The sequence below is a fragment of the Rhinichthys klamathensis genome, unplaced genomic scaffold (genome assembly GCF_029890125.1).
Source record: "Rhinichthys klamathensis goyatoka isolate OS25496 unplaced genomic scaffold, OSU_Roscu_1.1 h1tg000040l_1, whole genome shotgun sequence".
NCBI lineage: Eukaryota > Metazoa > Chordata > Actinopteri > Cypriniformes > Leuciscidae > Rhinichthys > Rhinichthys klamathensis.
Window position 1 is genome coordinate 5,967,354 of NW_026606587.1, and position 19,178 is coordinate 5,986,531.

At 36.7% G+C, this 19,178-nt stretch overlaps 1 protein-coding gene across 1 annotated transcript in view; it reads left to right on the top strand.

Moving 5' to 3' along the window:
• Positions 1–19,178, top strand: part of cacna1fa (calcium channel, voltage-dependent, L type, alpha 1F subunit a) — a 49,218-nt gene that overhangs the window by 8,120 nt on the left and 21,920 nt on the right. Inside the window, exons 5-25 of the mRNA XM_056246703.1 lie at positions 2,025–2,221; positions 2,845–2,948; positions 3,188–3,330; positions 3,697–3,762; positions 3,873–3,939; positions 4,031–4,057; positions 4,208–4,368; positions 4,454–4,679; positions 5,624–5,831; positions 7,160–7,280; positions 7,410–7,482; positions 7,559–7,619; positions 8,021–8,078; positions 8,177–8,276; positions 8,379–8,508; positions 13,963–14,022; positions 15,266–15,372; positions 15,604–15,691; positions 18,578–18,630; positions 18,724–18,870; positions 18,954–19,155. Coding sequence (XP_056102678.1) covers positions 2,025–2,221; positions 2,845–2,948; positions 3,188–3,330; positions 3,697–3,762; positions 3,873–3,939; positions 4,031–4,057; positions 4,208–4,368; positions 4,454–4,679; positions 5,624–5,831; positions 7,160–7,280; positions 7,410–7,482; positions 7,559–7,619; positions 8,021–8,078; positions 8,177–8,276; positions 8,379–8,508; positions 13,963–14,022; positions 15,266–15,372; positions 15,604–15,691; positions 18,578–18,630; positions 18,724–18,870; positions 18,954–19,155 — 2,399 coding nt within the window. The remainder of the gene's footprint in view (positions 1–2,024; positions 2,222–2,844; positions 2,949–3,187; positions 3,331–3,696; positions 3,763–3,872; positions 3,940–4,030; positions 4,058–4,207; positions 4,369–4,453; positions 4,680–5,623; positions 5,832–7,159; positions 7,281–7,409; positions 7,483–7,558; positions 7,620–8,020; positions 8,079–8,176; positions 8,277–8,378; positions 8,509–13,962; positions 14,023–15,265; positions 15,373–15,603; positions 15,692–18,577; positions 18,631–18,723; positions 18,871–18,953; positions 19,156–19,178) is intronic.

Here is a 19,178-nt window from a genome sequence, read left to right on the forward strand (position 1 = left end):
AGGATGGAATAAGCCTACTGCTAGTAGCACCATGCTGGCCGAGCCGAATTTGGTTTGCGGACCTCATTCATCTTCTCGACGGCCCTCCCTTGGAGATCCCGATCAGGAGAGACCTTCTGTCTCAGGCAGGGGGCACAATATTTCACCCCCGGCCAGAGATTTGGAAACTATGGGTTTGGCCTCTGAGGGGGCAGAACTCATAGAGAGTGGTCTCTCAACCGAGGTTGTTGAGACCATTCTAAGCACCAGAGCTCCTGCTACGAGGAAACTTTATGCGCTTGGTGTCACCAACGCCAGTGGGATCCGGTTAGCTGTTCGTAAACACAGTTCTCGAGTTTCTACAAGAGCGTTTCACATCAGGTCTATGCCCATCCACACTCAAGGTCTACGTGGCGGCCATTGCGGCTTCCCACGCCCTGGTGGGTGGTATATCTATGGGTCGAGACCCCCTGATTACTCGTTTCCTTCGTGGCACCTTGAGGCTGAGGCCTGCAACTTGCACTAGGGTGCCGGCCTGGGACCTTACAATAGTTTTGGAGGCCTGTCTAGGGCTCCATTCGAGCCCTTAGATTCGGTTTCAGAGAAATTTCTTAATTTTAAGACTATCTTTCTGTTAGCTATTTCGTCCCTCAAAAGAGTCGGAGACCTTCAGGCCCTTTCGGTTTCCCCCACTTGCCTTGAGTTTGCACCGGGGATGGTCAAGGCATTCTTATATCCAAAACAGGGATACGTCCCTAAGGTGCCGACCATGATTCCGAGGCCTATTGTGCTGCAGGCTTTCTGTCCTCCTCCTTTTACATCTGCGGACCAGGAAAAGCTGAACCTCTTGTGTCCAGTGCGAGCATTGGACACTTATGTTCATCGCACTTCTCAGTGGAGAAGCTCCGACCAGTTATTTGTTTGTTTTGGATCACCCAAGAAAGGTCTTCCTGCTTCTAAACAGACGGTTAGTAGGTGGATAGTCGAGGCTATTTCACTTGCTTACGAGTACTCTGACCAGCCATGCCCTTTGGTGGTCAGGGCTCATTCTACTAGGGGTATGGCGGCCTCTAAAGCCTTTATTATTTGAGGTTTCTCTCCATGACGTTTGTGATGCGGCGGGCTGGTCCTCACCGCTCACATTCGTCAGGTTTTACAGCTTGGACCTGGATGCTGCCCCAGGTTCTCAGGTGCTTAGTGCTTAGCGTACAACAGACTGACACTCAGGTACTTGAAAGTTTGGCGATTTGGGAATTCTCGTTCCCAAAGCGTCGTTGACGCATCTCGAGTTCCCTCGAAAGGGAACGTCTGAGGTTACGACTGTAACCATAGTTCCCTGAGAAAGGGAACGAGACGATGCCACCCTGCCATACTTCCTGCATCCCTGTGATCGGCTTGCTTCGGCAATTTTCAAAGCTAATGCCGGTTTGCACCGGATGTGCTTTTACCTAAAGTCTAAGGTCATGACGTCACCCGCCCGTGACGCTCATTCTTTCCATTGGACTAGTTGACATAGATGCTTCAGACACATTCAGGCCGGGGGCGTTCCCAAAGCGTCGTTGACGCATCGTCTCGTTCCCTTTCTCAGGGAACTATGGTTACAGTCGTAACCTGAGACGTTAAACATTAGACATCAAAATTAACTCTAAAGATTGTTTTTGTTTGCTAGTCACCATTTCTATCCGGAACGTGTCACGGATTGATGTTGTAAAACTGCGGACTATCTTTTTGTGTGCGTCTGTTTTTAACACATCTTGACTGCTGTACAGTCTGACATTAATGACAATTGAGATCCTACAGACTTATAGCAGGGATCATGTTCGTACAGCCTGACGAGCAACAATCGTAAAGGACTATTATAAATTGTACAGTGTGCCCGGCTTAACAGTGAAAACATGGATTGCTGGAAAATTCCGCCGATGGTGGGGAAGTGTTTTATCATAAATGATGGAAAATTCTGTCAATGATGGGGAAAGTTAAATTGGTTGTTTGTTGACTATAAATAATTTTAAACCCTACAAAATTGTTTATTTTCATGTGAAAAGAGCTAATGGTGGACGATGATCCTACTCCATGTGCTTTTGCCGGTAACGGTCGCTTCTGCGTGGGGAATAACACAGTGTGTCAGGGAGGATGGGAGGGACCCAATGGAGGCATCACCAACTTTGACAATATCTTCTTCGCCATGCTCACTGTGTTCCAATGCATTACAATGGAGGGCTGGACTGATGTGCTCTACTGGGTACGACCTCTCCCTCATCTTTTTCACTTTTTCAATTTTTTTATCTTTTTATTTAGCTAAAGTTACTCATTTTACACGAACAGCATACTTTATTGGAATGTTAATGAAAATAGGGTTAGGTTTTAAAATTTAAACAATTTAAAAAACAGCTCAATAATGCAAAATCTGTAAATATTTACTACAGAAAATAATTTCAACTCCTCTCTCAGTTTTTTAATTAAAAGCAAACTGTTTATAGCCTCAAGACTTATATACATATATGTTAACATATGACTAATGTTATAGTTTTGTTTAACAATAAGGACACGGGATATAATCACTTACTAACCTGGTTGCACTTTATTTTACAGCACGCGTACTTACGTGTACTTTACAGTGTACATACCCAAGAAAGTAAAGGTTAGGTTTAGGGGTAGGTTCAGGTAAGTTATTACCCAGTTATTGTAATTACTATAAGAAGTACATAGTAAGTACATGGGGAAAAGAAATGTAAAATAAAGTGCTACCTTGTCTGTTTAAAGTTATATCCAATCTATGTCACTCAAAAAACACTTGACAGCTCATGAGCAACTTTAAATAACCTCTGTTTTTTTTTTCTCTCTCGTCTGTAATGTTTCACTCAGATGAATGATTCCATCGGGTTTGAGCTGCCTTGGGTTTATTTTGTGTCTCTGGTCATTTTTGGGTCTTTCTTTGTCCTCAATCTCGTGTTGGGTGTTTTGAGCGGGTGAGTGACTCAAGCCCTGGTCCCTTATAAGCCTTTTAAATCATATATGTGTGTTTATAATACTAGTATGGTAAATAGTTTTGAAAATAACGATTTAGTGTTATACCTTCAGCTCTGCTCCCCATTGCAAATTAAATTATATGGGCAGATACATACTGTAAAGATATGGAGGTCTTGTGATGACATTTGTTGGGCATCTTGTGAAGGTTTACATTGCATGTGTCTCTTGCACATCACAGTGAGTTCTCTAAAGAGAGAGAGAAGGCTGTGTGTCGTGGTGAACTGCAGATGGCCCAGGAGAAACAACAGATGGAGGAGGACATGATCGGCTACATGGACTGGCTCATTGAAGCAGAGGACATGGATGAGGATGGAAATAAACGTAATATAAGCTTTATTTAGCGTTCCTTTCACATTATGATCACACTGGAAAAATATACAGTAGGCACTTAATTGCATGTTAATTGCAATTAAATGAAAATGATTTATAGTTCATATTTATATCCAGTGTAACTTTAGAGTGTTTTTTTGGACCCGCTTAAGTAGGACATAAATTAACTTCTATTAAAATCTGGTAATTATATGTAATGGCAAGCAATTTTGGTAAACTAAAATGTACTCTAATGTCATTTCTGTTAAACGTTTTTAAATGTGTACTTAAAAAGTACTAAAACGTGTTAAGAAGCAGTGTAGTGTTTGTTTTTCAGTCAATGAAGAACTTTTCTTTTTTGTGTGGTGTAAATGGCAGGTGCTGTGGTGGCTAAGAAAAAAATGATGAAGAAATATGGCTGGTACAAACACAGTGAAGATGGAGGTATACTGAAGTTTTCATTCAGATTTGCGTGTATTAAGATAAATTAAGACATTTTATCTTGACCCTTATCATTTTTGAAGCACACATTCAGTCCTTTTTCTTTTATACAGAATCAGATTCAGACTCTGAGTTTGAAGCATTCTTGGATGATGACAGTGGTTTCTGTTCATCTATAATGTAAGTACAACATTAATATTGTTGTTTCATATATAATAAATGATTAAATACCAGAGATTTCATTAACCTAAGCTCTTTTATTTTTCTATAGGGCACGACTGATGGCTATAAGTTTTTGGTAAGTGTTTATTTGTTGAGAAACGTTTACCAGAAGCCCAATTGTACCTTTCTAAGGAATAATTTTAAAGTGACATATTTTACATCTTTTTTTTTAAAGTTTCAGATTTAATCTCTACTTATGTTTGCTACTGAATCTTCTCTTTCTCAGTGAGCAGCTGTACCACTTGAATGTGGTCATTAGGAAGAATTGCCGCGTGGCTGTCAAATCCACCAATTTCTACTGGCTGGTGCTACTGCTGGTGTTCCTCAACACTGCCGCCAGCGCCTCTGAACACTACGGCCAGCCCAAGTGGCTCACTGATATACAGGGTTTGTATAACTGAAGTGTTGCCAAAGTATGCCTTTAATGAGATGATTTGACCCTGTCTTAAATACGGTCTCTTTAATTTCCCAGAACGAGCAAATAAGATCCTTCTGGCTCTGTTTACACTGGAGATGCTGATGAAACTCTACAGCTTCGGCTTTCAGATCTACTTCATGGCACTGTTTAATCGTTTTGATTGTTTCGTGGTGTGTGGTGGAATCCTGGAGACGGTGCTGGTGGAGATGGAAGTAATCCCGCCCATCGGAATCTCTGTGCTGCGCTGCGTCCGTCTGATCCGTATCTTCAAAGTCACAAGGTGATTTAGCTCATAAGTGTGTCCAGCTCTTTGACATTCAATGTGAAACAGTGTAGTATTAATGACTTGGCTGTATCATTTGAATTCAAATGAGTTATGAGGGCAACAGTGTCAGTTTAAGTCTTTTAGATACTGTTATAGTATTTATTACTATTTTGAATTAGTTTATATTTTTTATATTTTCATTTTATTTTTATTTTTAGTCATTTTGTTGTGTGTTTGTGTCATTTTTATTAGTGTTTTTTTATGTATATAATAACAATATAATAACCCTGTAATTCATTTTAGATTTGAGAAAATAAAGCAAACTCTGATTATTAAAATAATCAATAAGACTCAATAAGAGCTAACATGAACAATGAACAGCTGGATTTTTAGTAACTAACATTAACAAAGATTAATAAATACTGTAAAAAATGTATTGCTCATTGTTAGTTCGTTTTAGTTAATACATTAACTAATGTTAACTAATGAACCTTATTGTAAAGTGTTACTGGAAATCTGTTCACTCTGCGGCCATATTTGCAACGTTTCCGGGAAGCTATTTTGGGCATGAAAGACTAATCTATTTGAATGGGGGAATCCTGAAATCTCAAAAACTTCTTGCCGAGCTCACAATTAAATAACAAATTTCAAATCAGCAACAAAATCTGACACGCACTGTCCCAAAAATGGTGTTTTCAGGCTAGATCAGCCAATGTGCATGTGTAGTCCTAAGAAGAAACTGAAACTGAGCTTGAAACTGAGCTTCAGCAGCTGCAGTGACAATGTTTTTACCAATCAGCGATTAGCTTTTATTTAGAAGGCGGGACGTATTCCGCCATATTGCGCTTTGGAGTTTCTCCCATTCATAAGTAAAAGGAGCACATTGTCTTTGTATAGTCTTCAATAAGAGTCATGCTGATTTTCAAGATTCATTGAACATGCTGAATGTCTCTCTTTAGACACTGGGCTGCCCTCTCAGACCTGGTGGGCTCTTTGCTGAATTCAATGAAAGCCATTTGCTCCCTTCTGCTGCTGCTCTTCCTCTTCCTCATCATCTTCGCTCTCCTGGGCATGCAGCTCTTTGGTGGAAAGTTCAACTTTGATGAAACTCAAATGAAAAGAAGCACCTTTGACACTTTTCCATCTGCCCTGCTCACCTGTTTCCAGGTTACTAAGCTAAACTTTGCACTTTTTTTTTTTTTTTGGACAGTGTTTGCAAATGTCGTATTTATGCAGCCTGTGAGGTCAAGTACAACACTAATGATCACCTAAACTGACTAAAAGCTGTGAAAAATAAAGGTATCCCTTGTTAAAAAGAAGTACACTTTAGCATACTTTTAAAATGAGTACTTATTATTGAAAAATATACTTAGGTGTGACACTAAGTGTGGTATGAATGGAATTGTTTGAGCATTAATTGCATGTTAATTGCAATTTAAATTAAAATGTATTGGGAAGTCTTTTCTTCCCTATTGTGACAGCTTCTCAAACGAGAAAAAATGTTGGGTGGAACTTGATTTTGTCCTTTGGGAATTGATTGGATCATTGTAGCTTGCTATTGCTGCGATTTCACGTGAGTAATAATAATAATAATTTTTATTTATATAGCACCTTTCCAACAGCCAATGTCGCTTTACAAAGACAAGTTTAAGGAACAGAACCAAATAAAAAAACAATAACAAAGCACAATACACAATACACATACCAAGGGCTGAAAAGTAATAAACAGAGGTCGATTACAAAGTGATAGAATGTCCTGCCCTCATTGCCAGTAAACACCTCAGCAGAGAAGAGAAGAGATGTCGCTGCAAGAGGGAGGGAAAGTTACTTTGATTAAATATTAAGAGGGCACATGAATAATAAAAAAACCAATGATGTTCACAGAAAAAAAATATATACAGTATATTTTAAAAAATTCAATATTCCATAAAAAATAAGAATTGGTCATTTTGATTTCAGGGTGACTTTAAGGACTCTTCTTTTTCACAAGGGAATATGGGCCTATGTATATCTTCAAATAGAATAAAGTTGCTTGACCCCTTTAAAAAATGTTTTTGTCATCCTACTCCCAAAACAATGATTGTTTTATTAGCAATAGCTTTAAGGTGGTTCTTTACAGTACATCTTAAAGGGATACTTCACCCAAAAATTTCAATTCTGTGATCATTTACTCGCCCTCAAATTGTTCCAAACCTGTATAATTTTTTATTGTTCTATTGAACACAAAAGAAGATATTTTGAAGATTGTCAGTAACCAAACAGTTTCTGGTGCCCATTGAGTTCCATAGTATGAAAAAAAAAAAAAAAAACCTATGGAAGTCAATGAAGCCCATCAAGTGTTTGGTTACTGACATTCTTCAAAATATCATCTTTTGTGTTCAGCAGACAAAAGAATGTCATACAGGTTTGGAAAGGGTGAGTAAATGATATTTTACATTCACATACACATGTGTACAGAACTGGGAGGTGTAGACTAAGAACTCTTTCTTATATAGATCCTAACAGGCGAGGACTGGAATTCTGTCATGTATGATGGCATCATGGCGTATGGTGGACCAGTGTTTCCCAATATGATTGTCTGTATTTACTTTGTCATTCTTTTCGTCTGTGGTAACTGTATCCTTTCGATATATCAAAGTGCATTCTATTTATAAGCTCCATATTTTCATATCCATTAGCCTGTCCATATGGCTATTCTTATATCTGGAGTCTTGTTTCTGGTCCTTGACTTACTTTGTCAACCAGACATCTTGCTGAATGTCTTCTTGGCTATCGCTGTGGACAACTTAGCCGGAGATGGTGGCAAAAAGCAAAAAGAGTAGGCAACACTCACATATTGTTATTGTTGTGCACTCATAGGCATAGAACTCAAATTCGGTTGTTCTGTTTTATAGAGAGAAAAAAGAAGAGGATGAGGAATGGGAAGATGATGAAGAAAGAGAGGAAGACGCTGGTGTAAGAACCCCGCTCTCTCACATTCTCTTTTAAAGGCACTCGAGACACATTGAACTTCTGTAATGTGATTTAGAATTTCTGAGTATAATCAGCAGGTGATAAAGTGGGGTGGGGTTAGAATTTTAATTTTTTACCCATCATTATTTAATTGGGTTGTGAAAAACAGGCTAAGATATTATTGGTTGATATTGATGTTTTTTTTTTCAGTGGGTTAGTTATCACATTTTGATCAATTTTATCAAAGTATTATTATATCAAAGTTATCACATTTTGATAAATATAAAATATGACTTTATATAATGTGCAGTGATTAATTGTGCATTTTATCAAAGCATTTATTAAGCAAGTTTCTATGATCATTCTCTTGTCATCTTTTTCTTCATTTTTTTTTCCTTGTTCAGAATGAAATGGACGATTGGGAAGAAAATGAGGAGTTTAGAGCAATTGAAGGGCTTGAGGGTAAATACTGTCCAGTCCAAAACTTTCTAGTCACATTGATTATAAATGTATTTGAACTTATTTCATGACATTGTTTTATATCTTAATTTTCTCCAAAGGTATAGGCACTCCCATGAAAGTCGAAAGTTTTCAACCCAAGGAGAAAATTGTACCTATTCCTGATGGAAGTTCCTTTTTCATCCTTGGAAAGAAAAACTGGTATGTTAACATTTTTTTTTTAAATAGCACAAATGATGGTTGCTAATAATTATAATTTTTCTGATCTCCGACCTGAAATTAACCTTGCCAATGTTCACTTAGTCTCAGAGTTGCCTGCCACAACCTCATTCATCATCATTACTTCACCAACATCATCCTTGTCTTCATCATACTGAGTAGTTTTTCATTGGCCGCTGAAGACCCAATCAAAACTCATTCTGTCAGGAACGTTGTAAGTTCTAGTGTCTAGAATAGAGGATAAGACCCAGAACGCTTGAGGGCCAGTCTGTGTCCAGATCTTTAACTTTTTTTCCATTGTTCACATTCCCAAAGTGAGGCAAATTATTAATACTGTATACCATTTTAAAAATACGAAATCGTCAGGCTCACTAACTGGCCCTGCAAATTAGCATTTGATAGTCTTAAAATAGTAATAGATCTCATGTCCCTGCTAGATGGCATTTCCCAAGTGCACTGTGGTACCCATGATTCCCAAACACCATCCCTTGTGCCCAATAGAGATTAATAAAATGGCTAAATCCCTTGAAGACTTTCATATTTCACCCACAGCCAATGTTATACATAAAAAGGGATTTTTATTTACATTGTGACATTGTTTGTAACATTTATTATTCCCATGTATTACTTTAATACAAAATAACTTCATTTTTATAACTGTAATACAATGCTTTTTTTTTTCTTAAAATCAACATAAAATAAATTCAGTACTGCAAGTACTATCATATGTATGTTTACAATTTTACTTTTAAATATGAATATATATATATATATATATATATATATATATATATATATATACACTACCGTTCAAAAGTTTGGGGTCAGTGAGAATTTTATTTTTATTTTTTGGAGGAAAGAAATCAATACTTTTATTTATCAAGGAATAATTAATTTGATCGAAAGTGACAGTAAAGACATTTATAATATTACAAAAGTCTTTTGAACTTCCTATTCATCAAAGAATCCTAAAAAAAAAAAAAAAAAACTGTACAACTGACAGACCAACAACTGTTTCAACATTGATAATAATAATAAATGTTTCTTGAGCATCAAATCCTCATATTATACTGATTTGTGAACAGGGACGGACTGGGGCTAAAAAACAGCCCTGGACTTTCTCCCAAATAGGCCCATCATCCAGCCATTCACCCCTAGCCACTAGGATGTCCTGATACTATGCCACAATACTGTAACCTATATCAGACAAGGTATTCACAGCAAGTAATATCTCAAAAACAATGATGACAATTGGGGTTTTGTTTATTAATGAAGCCTCAGTCTTCAAATAAAAACAAAAAAATGTACAATGCCATTACATCTGCATTGAAAATAAAATACAAATAATGAAATGTCACTGGCTACAGAAACCCTAATTACACAAACTTGTAATTATAAAACATATAGTTACTATATACCAGGGGTCTCCAACCTTTTTGTGTGCGAGGGCTAAAGGGATAAAATAATCTAGAAGGGCTATACTCAAAAATATTTATTATACATATAACATCATAGGCGTAATCCTATGGGGGGACAGGGGGACACGTCCCCCCCAATATTCAACGAAGGGCAATTTGTCCCCCCCAATATTTGATCATATTTGGGGCGCGTTTCCATTACAGATTTGCGCAAAACTTTTGCGATATTTTCTAAATGTCGATAAAAAACTATTGCGAAATGACGGCGTTCCATTAACCGATGTTATGCGACTAAAACGTCTTTTTTTCCTCTCGCGATCAGTCATTCCAAAAATCATGGCAACGGACGTTGGTAGGTTTATAGCCTATATCACAGCCACCGCATAGACATTATTATTATTAATGGAAGGAGACGTGGCGGGTTATCCAAGCGTTAATGGCAGGGAAAGACACGGAGTTCCTGGGTGTTTCTCCCTCATTTCTGCTCCGATGTCTTGATTGTGGCATTTCTTTGAGGTTTAGACACTGATCAATATAGAATGACTTTATTAATGTCATTATATAGATCAGTGGGTTTAGAGTCCAGTAGACTACTCCTGTAATTATTGTTTATTTTATGAATTCAATAAAGAACTCTGTCTCGTATTATGTCCAAACGGTCAGTGTACTTGCATTCATTTTTCTTATTTAACCCGTAGGCCTAATTGCAAAACGAAAAATGAACGGTTGTTGTATTTTTAAAACGCAAAGGTGAACACCAACATTTTAGTTTGACCTGTAGGCCTACACCAAATGCTGCACAAAAAAATAAAAAAATAATATATATATATATGAGAGAGAGAGAGAGAGAGAGAGAGAGAGAGAGAGAGAGAGAGAGAGAGAGAGAGAGAGAGAGAGAGAGAGAGAGAGAGAGAGAGAGACGAATTTTCAGATATTTGTTTATTACTTGTTGCCCCTTTATTAAACATTTAAAATATTCACAAATTAATATGGAGAAAAAAATGTAGATTTTACTGGTTTTCTAAGGCCAAATTAGAACCTGGAAATTATATTTTTACCGCAGTGCTGAATGAGAAGAGCCATAACCACAGCCTACAGAAAGGGGATGTATAGTTGAGTTAGGCTATAATAAATGTGTCTGAAAAAATAACGAGGCATTTTAATTGTTTATTAATAAACTATTGTTTTCCTAAATCAGTGTCGGCTAAAAACATATCTCCATCTCCAGATGCACCTTTAGAGAGAAATGCACCTTTCATACGGATTACATAATCAGAAGGTATTAGCTTTCGATTCGAATTTGTTCCTTTTAAAGTGGACATTTAAAGCTTCAGTCTACAAAGGCTAGCCTATCAGTTCTCGCGCTTCAGTTCACGGAGATCATGAAAGCGCGCCTGATTGTTTTATTTTATTTTACAAAAGCACATCGTTTTCTTGTTATTGTGAGATTACGCAAATAAAAGTAGTTGCAAATAATGTATTATTATATTCTGTATGACCAGAAATGATAGAGTATTTTAAGTTGTTTCGACTGTTGATATGAAAATGCAAGTGTTCGCGCCCACGCCTCCGTGCCATCCAGTGCGCGCTCCACACCCAGTCCGCACACACACTTGGATATGCGTCAAAATCTTGTGTTTATTTGTGATAATCTTAGCCCTATTATTATTGTCCAACCTGTATTATGAATGAAATGTGACGAATTGCTTTGTTCCTTTTTTGGATAAAAGCGTCTTCTACATATAATAAATGTTATAATAATGATGATAATTATTATTATTATTTGCGGACACGGACCCAAATCACACCGCGTATTCTAAGTCAGCTGACTGTAAATGCGCAAAACCCGTTTCCATTGCAGTTTTGCGAAATATTCCTTTTTCAAATTGCCTGAAAAGCCTCCTCATGCAAGCGTAAAAACTTTATTGGGATAAACGGGAGTTTTTGCGAAATGGACGTGTTTCCATTGTGCGCATTTTCATTAGGCTACGCAATTTCAATTGGCGCAATTTGAAGAGTAGCCTTATGGAAACGCGGCTTGTATGATTATGCGGGCAGGGCCAGATGTGATTGCAAATAGCCTACGTCTTTCTTCCCAGCTCCGAAAATATAAAATCCCGGCCGGTCCATTTCCCAAATCCATTCGGACTTCCTTACACTATACATTTAGCAAAACCTATTTCTCCTGAAATCCATGTCATGTTTTCCTATCCCTAGTGCATCGTCAATGAGTTAGGAAAAACCAAACAGAAAAAGAGTTAGGAGGAGCGCGGAAATTGACAGACATTTGGCACATAGGCTATCTATGAATGGTAAATATCCTGTTATCCTGTAACCGTAATTTAATCAAAATGTTTATAGCCACTATATGTTTATAGAAGAATATAAGAGAGAGAGATCACTGACCGCTTTGTTGTCAATTCAGGCCTGTAATTGATGCCGATGCTGTAATCATTGTGAGTAGGCTATACGTTGGTTTGACGATCAGATGTAATAAAATTCCTTGTTGTGTTATACAATTACAAACATTCGGACTCTGACTTTTAATTTTATTTTGATTAAAAAAATGTGTGCATGCGCCAACACAAAAAGTTCCACAGCTGTCCCCCCCAATGTGTGATTGACAATTTCGCCCTTGTATAACATGGTGGTGTTTTTTTTACCTTTACCTTTACTTTTAACTTTTACTTTTTTACTTTTCACCATCATATGCGAAATAATAAAATATCTTTATATTCTGGTTCAACAATTCCTGAAAAAATTGTAATATATATATATATATTATTCTCTAAAAACCTATTGTAGCATAAACATTTAGTATAAATATTTAATGCAAAATAAATAAATAAACTGCCATAACTTCTAAACAAAAACATTACTGCATTACATTTATTAGCCTACACTTATAGGCCTACATGACTATTAATATAACAGCATTTTTAATATGAATACAGGCACATTCCTGCCAAAAAATTTGTTTTACTAAGTTACAGTTAATTCATAAGTTGTGGAGTGAAATGTCTTCTAACTGGTTTGTTCTTGGAACAATGTTTCACCTGTTTTTTGCGTCAAGATGTTGAGAATATCAGTGCTGTTTAATCTGGCTTTTAACTAGCTTAAATCACAGCCATCTGTGGGTTTATAATAGAGATAGAGAATTCTGCACTGAATTGAAATGCTTCTCAGTGGATCGCGCAACTCTGTGTAATAATGTTCGCATGATCGAGTTCAGTCCGCACAGCTGCTTCGGCCGCGATCGCAGTTTTTTTGGGCCGAGCTGATAATGCTCGGCGCTGGCATCCAACTTAAAGGTGCATTGCTGCCACCTACAGTACTGGAGTGTGAAACAGATTAGTGGGGGGAAAAAACAGGTGATGACTGCGTGTGTGGCGGCGGGTGGTGGGCCGGCCCGCCGGCCGTCCTGGAGTACCGGCCGTTCTGTGATACTCCAGATCACACAGATGGCCAGTCCGCCCCTGTTTGTGAAGGATCATTTGACACTGAAGACACTGACACTGGTGATGCTGAAAATTCAGCTTTGATCACAGGAATAAATTACACTTTACTATATATTCACACAGAAAACAGCTGATTTACACAGGAAAAATATTTAATACTATAACTGATTTTTGATGTAATCAAATAAGCGCAGCCATGGTTAGCAGAAGAGAATTCTTTTAAAAGTATTTAAAATCGTACCGACCCCAAACTTTTGAACGGTAGTGTATATATATATTCATTAATGGTCCTTAAATTATTTTTTTCTACACTGTAAAAAGTTGAAATCTTTAATAAATGAATGTATTACGGTTGGTTCAGTTTTGGCAAAACATATTTTCGACTTGAATAAATTTAGTTGTTATCATATGCAGTAAATCAGCTCTAAAGACAATAGTAAATAGTAATTTTTCTGTTGAAATCAATTCGGTGTTGATTCAGTTCGGTTCAATTACTGTTTAAAGTTCATCAGTTATGAAATGAGTTCTATTCAGCTATAAAGCAGCTCTGGAGAAAACAGTGATGTTATCATCCAGCTCAGTTCAGCTCTCATCCAATAGTGTCAGTGCAGTCAAGTTAATAATTGTGCTGAATATTAAGTGTCCCCAACTAAGCAAGCAAAAAAGCAGTGTATATGCAAATTATTATTTTTATTTTTTTTGAGGTGAAATATGACCTAGACTCATGAGGTTGACCCTGGTACCAAAGACAATGACTGTACTCTTGATTGCTTTCTTTATGTCATATGATAGATGCTGGGCTATGCTGATTATGTCTTTACCACCGTCTTCACTATTGAGATCATGTTGAAGGTAAACTATTGATAATCCCGTGCACAGTTAAAATCTCTCTTGCTCCAAACCGATTTTGATCTATTCTATATGTCTAGTAGTGGGATACATTTGTAGCCAGTGCTGGGTTTATTTACAAATTGTAGTCAGTTACAGATTGCAAATTACACTATGAAAATTGCAGTTAGTTACGTAATCTGTTACATTACACAAAATTAGGTAATGTATTCGGACTTCTTTCAGACTTCATTACTTTTAGATTGCTTTTGACCCAACTCATTCATCATATTGATTTGAATTGGACAATTTTATTTATACCATATTGATATAAAAATATAATGAGAAAGAAAATATATTCCACAATACGAAGGGCATTACATTTAACTGCAGGGGGTTAGTGAGTTCTTGAAAAACTAATAATTAATTAAATCATAAAAATGTCAAATGAATACAAATAGAAACTAATCAACACATGCTAAAAAAGATCAAATATTTTTAGTTGTGTACCTGCATGTTTTGGCCATTAATTGACATTAAAGAACCGTGAATATGCGAATGTGTTGTTAAATTATTGACCTAATTATTAATATTATATATTAGTTCAAAAGAGGTTTAGCTAACTAAAACGTTTTGGAATAACTGCATTACATGTAAATATGAAATTAGATAAATTTGTGCATTTTAATGTGTTTGAAAGACAAATCTATGGACATAGTAATAAATGGTTGTGTTAATTCGAATAATAATTCAAATGTGTTCATCAGCAGTTGATTGGATATGCAATATTGAGAAAACACTCCTTAAAATTGAAATGATTTCTGTTAATTTAGTGGTCAAGTGCTATTGCCTCTCACTTGACTAGTCAGTGGCTGGTGTGTGCAATTCCACAAATCGAGAAGACTTTACGAACATATATAAGTAATAGGCTTTTTTTAAAAGGAAATTTGAAAAGATAAAAAAGAAGATTTGGGGAGAATCATTGAACATGTAATCATGTTATCAAAAAAAAAAAAAGAACTGTAGTCTGATTATGAGAATTTTAAAACGTTATATAATCCAATTACAATTACTTTATTTTTGCAATCTGATCCAGATTACATGTTATCAGTTACTACCCAGGACTGTCTGTGGCACACTGTGGTTTTGAGCTCTGACAAATGATTGGCCATGTGCAAAATCATTGATCATTGAGTTTAAACATTCTGGTGAACCTTCATTTTGGTGTGTATACATTAATGACAATGTGTGACTGTGTGTTGCTCAGATGACTGTGTATGGAGCTTTCCTTCATCAAGGGTCCTTCTGCAGAAACGCCTTTAACCTTCTTGACCTTCTGGTCGTCAGTGTGTCCCTCATCTCTTTCTTCTTGCAGTAAGTTTTCTTTTCTTTTCTTTTCTTTCTTTCTTTCTTTCTTTCTTTCTTTCTTTCTTTCTTTCTTTCTTTCTTTCTTTCTTTCTTTCTTTCTTTCTTTCTTTCTTTCTTTCTTTCTTTCTTTCTTTCTTTCTTTCTTTCTTTCTTTCCTTCTTTCCTTCTTTCCTTCTTTCATGCATTCATTCATTCCTGCACTTTTTCATTCCTGCACTTATTCATTTCTGCACTTAGTTCGAGTGCCATTTCAGTGGTGAAGATTCTCAGAGTATTGCGAGTGCTCAGGCCTCTTCGAGCTATCAACAGGGCAAAGGGACTCAAGGTACAATTTTACAATGTTTCTCAATGTTAACGTGCTGCTCTGAGATGCAGATACACTATATCATAAGCTGCACGCATGTAAATAAACACAGTGCTGTGCATATCTCTGAAATACTGCGCATATCTCTGAAATACTGCGCATTTATTCAAAACAAAATCCTGATGGGTTAACATTTAAAAAATGAAGAAATTAAGATGTAAATATCAGTGTTGTAATTTTACAGTTGTACTTCAAAATATAGTATAATAGCAGTATAACAATATATTTTTCCTATTTTGTATAATATTGTTATTAAGTAATAATCACAATAAAAATCATAACAATAATTTAAAAAATGAGAACTCTTTTTAATTTATTGTTACTGAAAGAGGTTTGATTTATTGTAATTTATATTAATCAAGCATAGCGTCAGTTCTGGCAGGTAGCGTTAGTCAAGCTCGCATCAGCTGACTCTCAGCTGATCCACGTCTACCTATAGGATTACGACGCCTATCACTGTATACATACAGTATATAAGGTCCTTCAGTATTATCAGCAGCTACCGCGTTTCTCAGGAGCTAATTACCCTCCTCCATCCCCAGCTCCTCCTCTCGCCCAGTCAGCATTTGGCATTCTGATTCCCCTTGAATCAGAATAAATTCTCGAATTATGTTGTACTTAAAGGGTTAGTTCACCCAAAAATGAAAATTATGTCATTAATGACTCACCCTCATGTCGTTCCAAGCCCGTAAGACACAGTTTAAGATATTTTAGATTTAGTCCGAGTTTTCTGTCCCTCCATTGAAAATGTATACACGGTATACTGTCCTTGTCCAGAAAGGAAATAAAGACATCATCAAAGTAGTCCATGTGACATCAGTGGGTTAGTTAGAATGTTTTGAAGCATCGAAAATACATTTTGGTCCAAAAATAACAAAACCTACGACTTTATTCAGCATTGTATTCTCTTCCGGTTCTGTTGTCAATCCGCGTTCACGAGTCCGCAGTGACGCTGATGACGTAAGACGCTGCTGACGTGTTATCTGGTGTGTCCGTGTATTCGGGTTCAAATAAATATGGCTGGGCAAAAAAATGCAAGTCTTCCTCTGTGTCGAAATCCTTAGACATATTTGCGAAGATTGTTTTGTTTACAGCGTGCGTCTCCCTCAGACTGTAAACGAAGCTCGGGCGCTCCAGATTACTCGTCAGCAGCGTCTTACGTCAGCAGCGTCACTGAACGCGGATTGACAACAGAACCAGAAGAGAATACAATGCTGAATAAAGTCATAGTTTTTGTTATTTTTGGACCAAAATGTATTTTCATTGCTTCAAAACATTCTAACTAACCCACTGATGTCACATGGACTACTTTGATGATGTCTTTATTTCCTTTCTGGAGAAGGACAGTATACCGTGTATACATTTTCAATGGAGGGACAGAAAGCTCTCGGACTAAATCTAAAATATCTTAAACTGTGTTCCGAAGATGAACGGAGGTCTTACGGGCTTGGGACGACATGAGGGTGAGTCATTAATGACATAATTTTCATTTTTTGGGTGAACTAACCCTTTAAAATCTTGAATTAATTACAGTATATGCGTTATATCCGTACAACGACGTAACTCGCTGCTTTACTACCATAGTACATTGTATCGTTGAAGAAATCAACTAGCTAGTCACGACGGTTTGCCAAAACCGTATTTTCGCAAAATGGTAGTTCAACCACGTTGGTTAATGATGTCATGCAGGTGGTGGAGTAATAACTTCTTTTAATGAATCTTTTTGAGATCGAATTAATGCTAGATGTTTTGCTATAAATTAAGGACATGGCATCTGAGGACTATCTAATATTTTTCTCAGTTATTTGGTTTATTTCCAGATTCAATAATAGACTCGTTCTTACATAGTAGAGCACGTTTGCACATGCACACTATTAATAAACGGTTCTTTAAATCTCTTGACAAACTAAAAGATGTAAATGACATTTTTATGTATTCTAAATAAAAGATACTGATTGTACTGAATGTCAGCTTGCTTATTTTTCTCAAGATAAGGATTTATTGAGTCCACATGTCATGCAAACAAGAAACTATGCTTCTAACCACAACTGTCGTTCCAGCCATAAAACTTTGCCATGCTGTTTGCGAATGTTTCAGGAAACACCGACTCGTTGAACTATGCTGATAACGACAAAAGTTGCAACCATAGTTGGCTAACAATGCTTTTGGGAAACGCACCCATGGATAGTTCACACTAAAAGAATTTTCCCGCTTTTTATTATTTTATATAAATTATTTTTACTTCCCTACAAAATCGCCTATAATCATTCTAGAATAATGAATTCATTCCAAATAGAGCTATTCAAGTCATTTGGTGAAAATTCTTGTATTTTTTCATGTTGCAGTATTGCAGATTAAAGAATATCAAAATGTCAGTGTTTTTCAATATCATGCAGACCTAAATGCCATGATGTTTATTATTTCCAGTTATGTTAATTCATAACTTTCAATGATTGTTGTCCGTTTGTCTTCAGAGCGTGATTCAGTGTGTGTTCGTGGCCATCCGTACTATTGGCAACATCCTCATTGTCACCACTCTCCTCCAGTTTATGTTCGCTTGTATTGGTGTGCAGCTTTTCAAGGTACTTAAAACCAACATACAATTAAAATGGACATGCATTAATGCATGTTCCTGGTGTTATTTTGCTTGATTGATTAGTTCCTAAGAAAAGAGTTTCAGTCAGTCTGTCTTTTATCAAAATGTAATAATTTGGTTCGTTCCTGAAACAATTTTCCTTTTAGGTTGACATTATGTGCAGCCTACTTGTTAATGTTAATCAGCAGCCCTATGTTCAATAGTGAAATCAGTATTCACTTTGGTTAATATTAATGTAATACCTCTTGCAGGGCCGGTTCTACAGATGCACTGATGAGGCAAAACATACACCTGAAGAGTGCAAGTATGTTGTTTAGCCATAAATTATTCATTTTATTTGCCCTTACAATGACTCACTGGGTAGTTTTCTGAGACTTGTGTGTGGGATTTTTTTCAGGGGCACTTTTGTGGTGTTCAAAGATGGTGATATGAACCATCCAATGGTGAGGGAGAGAGTTTGGGAGAACAGCGACTTTAACTTCGACAATGTGCTGATGGGCATGCTTGCACTATTCACCGTCTCTACGTTTGAGGGCTGGCCACAGTGAGGAAAACGTTTAACAAAACAGCATTGATTTTGAATCCTCCAAACTTTAATTGTCTTTTTAATTTTTTGGTATTTCGCAGGCTGTTGTACAAAGCCATTGATGCTAATGCAGAGAACAGAGGACCCATCTATAACTACCGTGTAGAGATTTCCTTCTTCTTCGTCATCTACATCATCATCATCGCCTTCTTCATGATGAACATCTTTGTGGGTTTTGTCATCATCACCTTCCGTGAACAAGGAGAGGCTGAGTTCAAAAACTGCGAACTAAACAAAAATCAGGTAAGTCTGGATTCAAGACCATC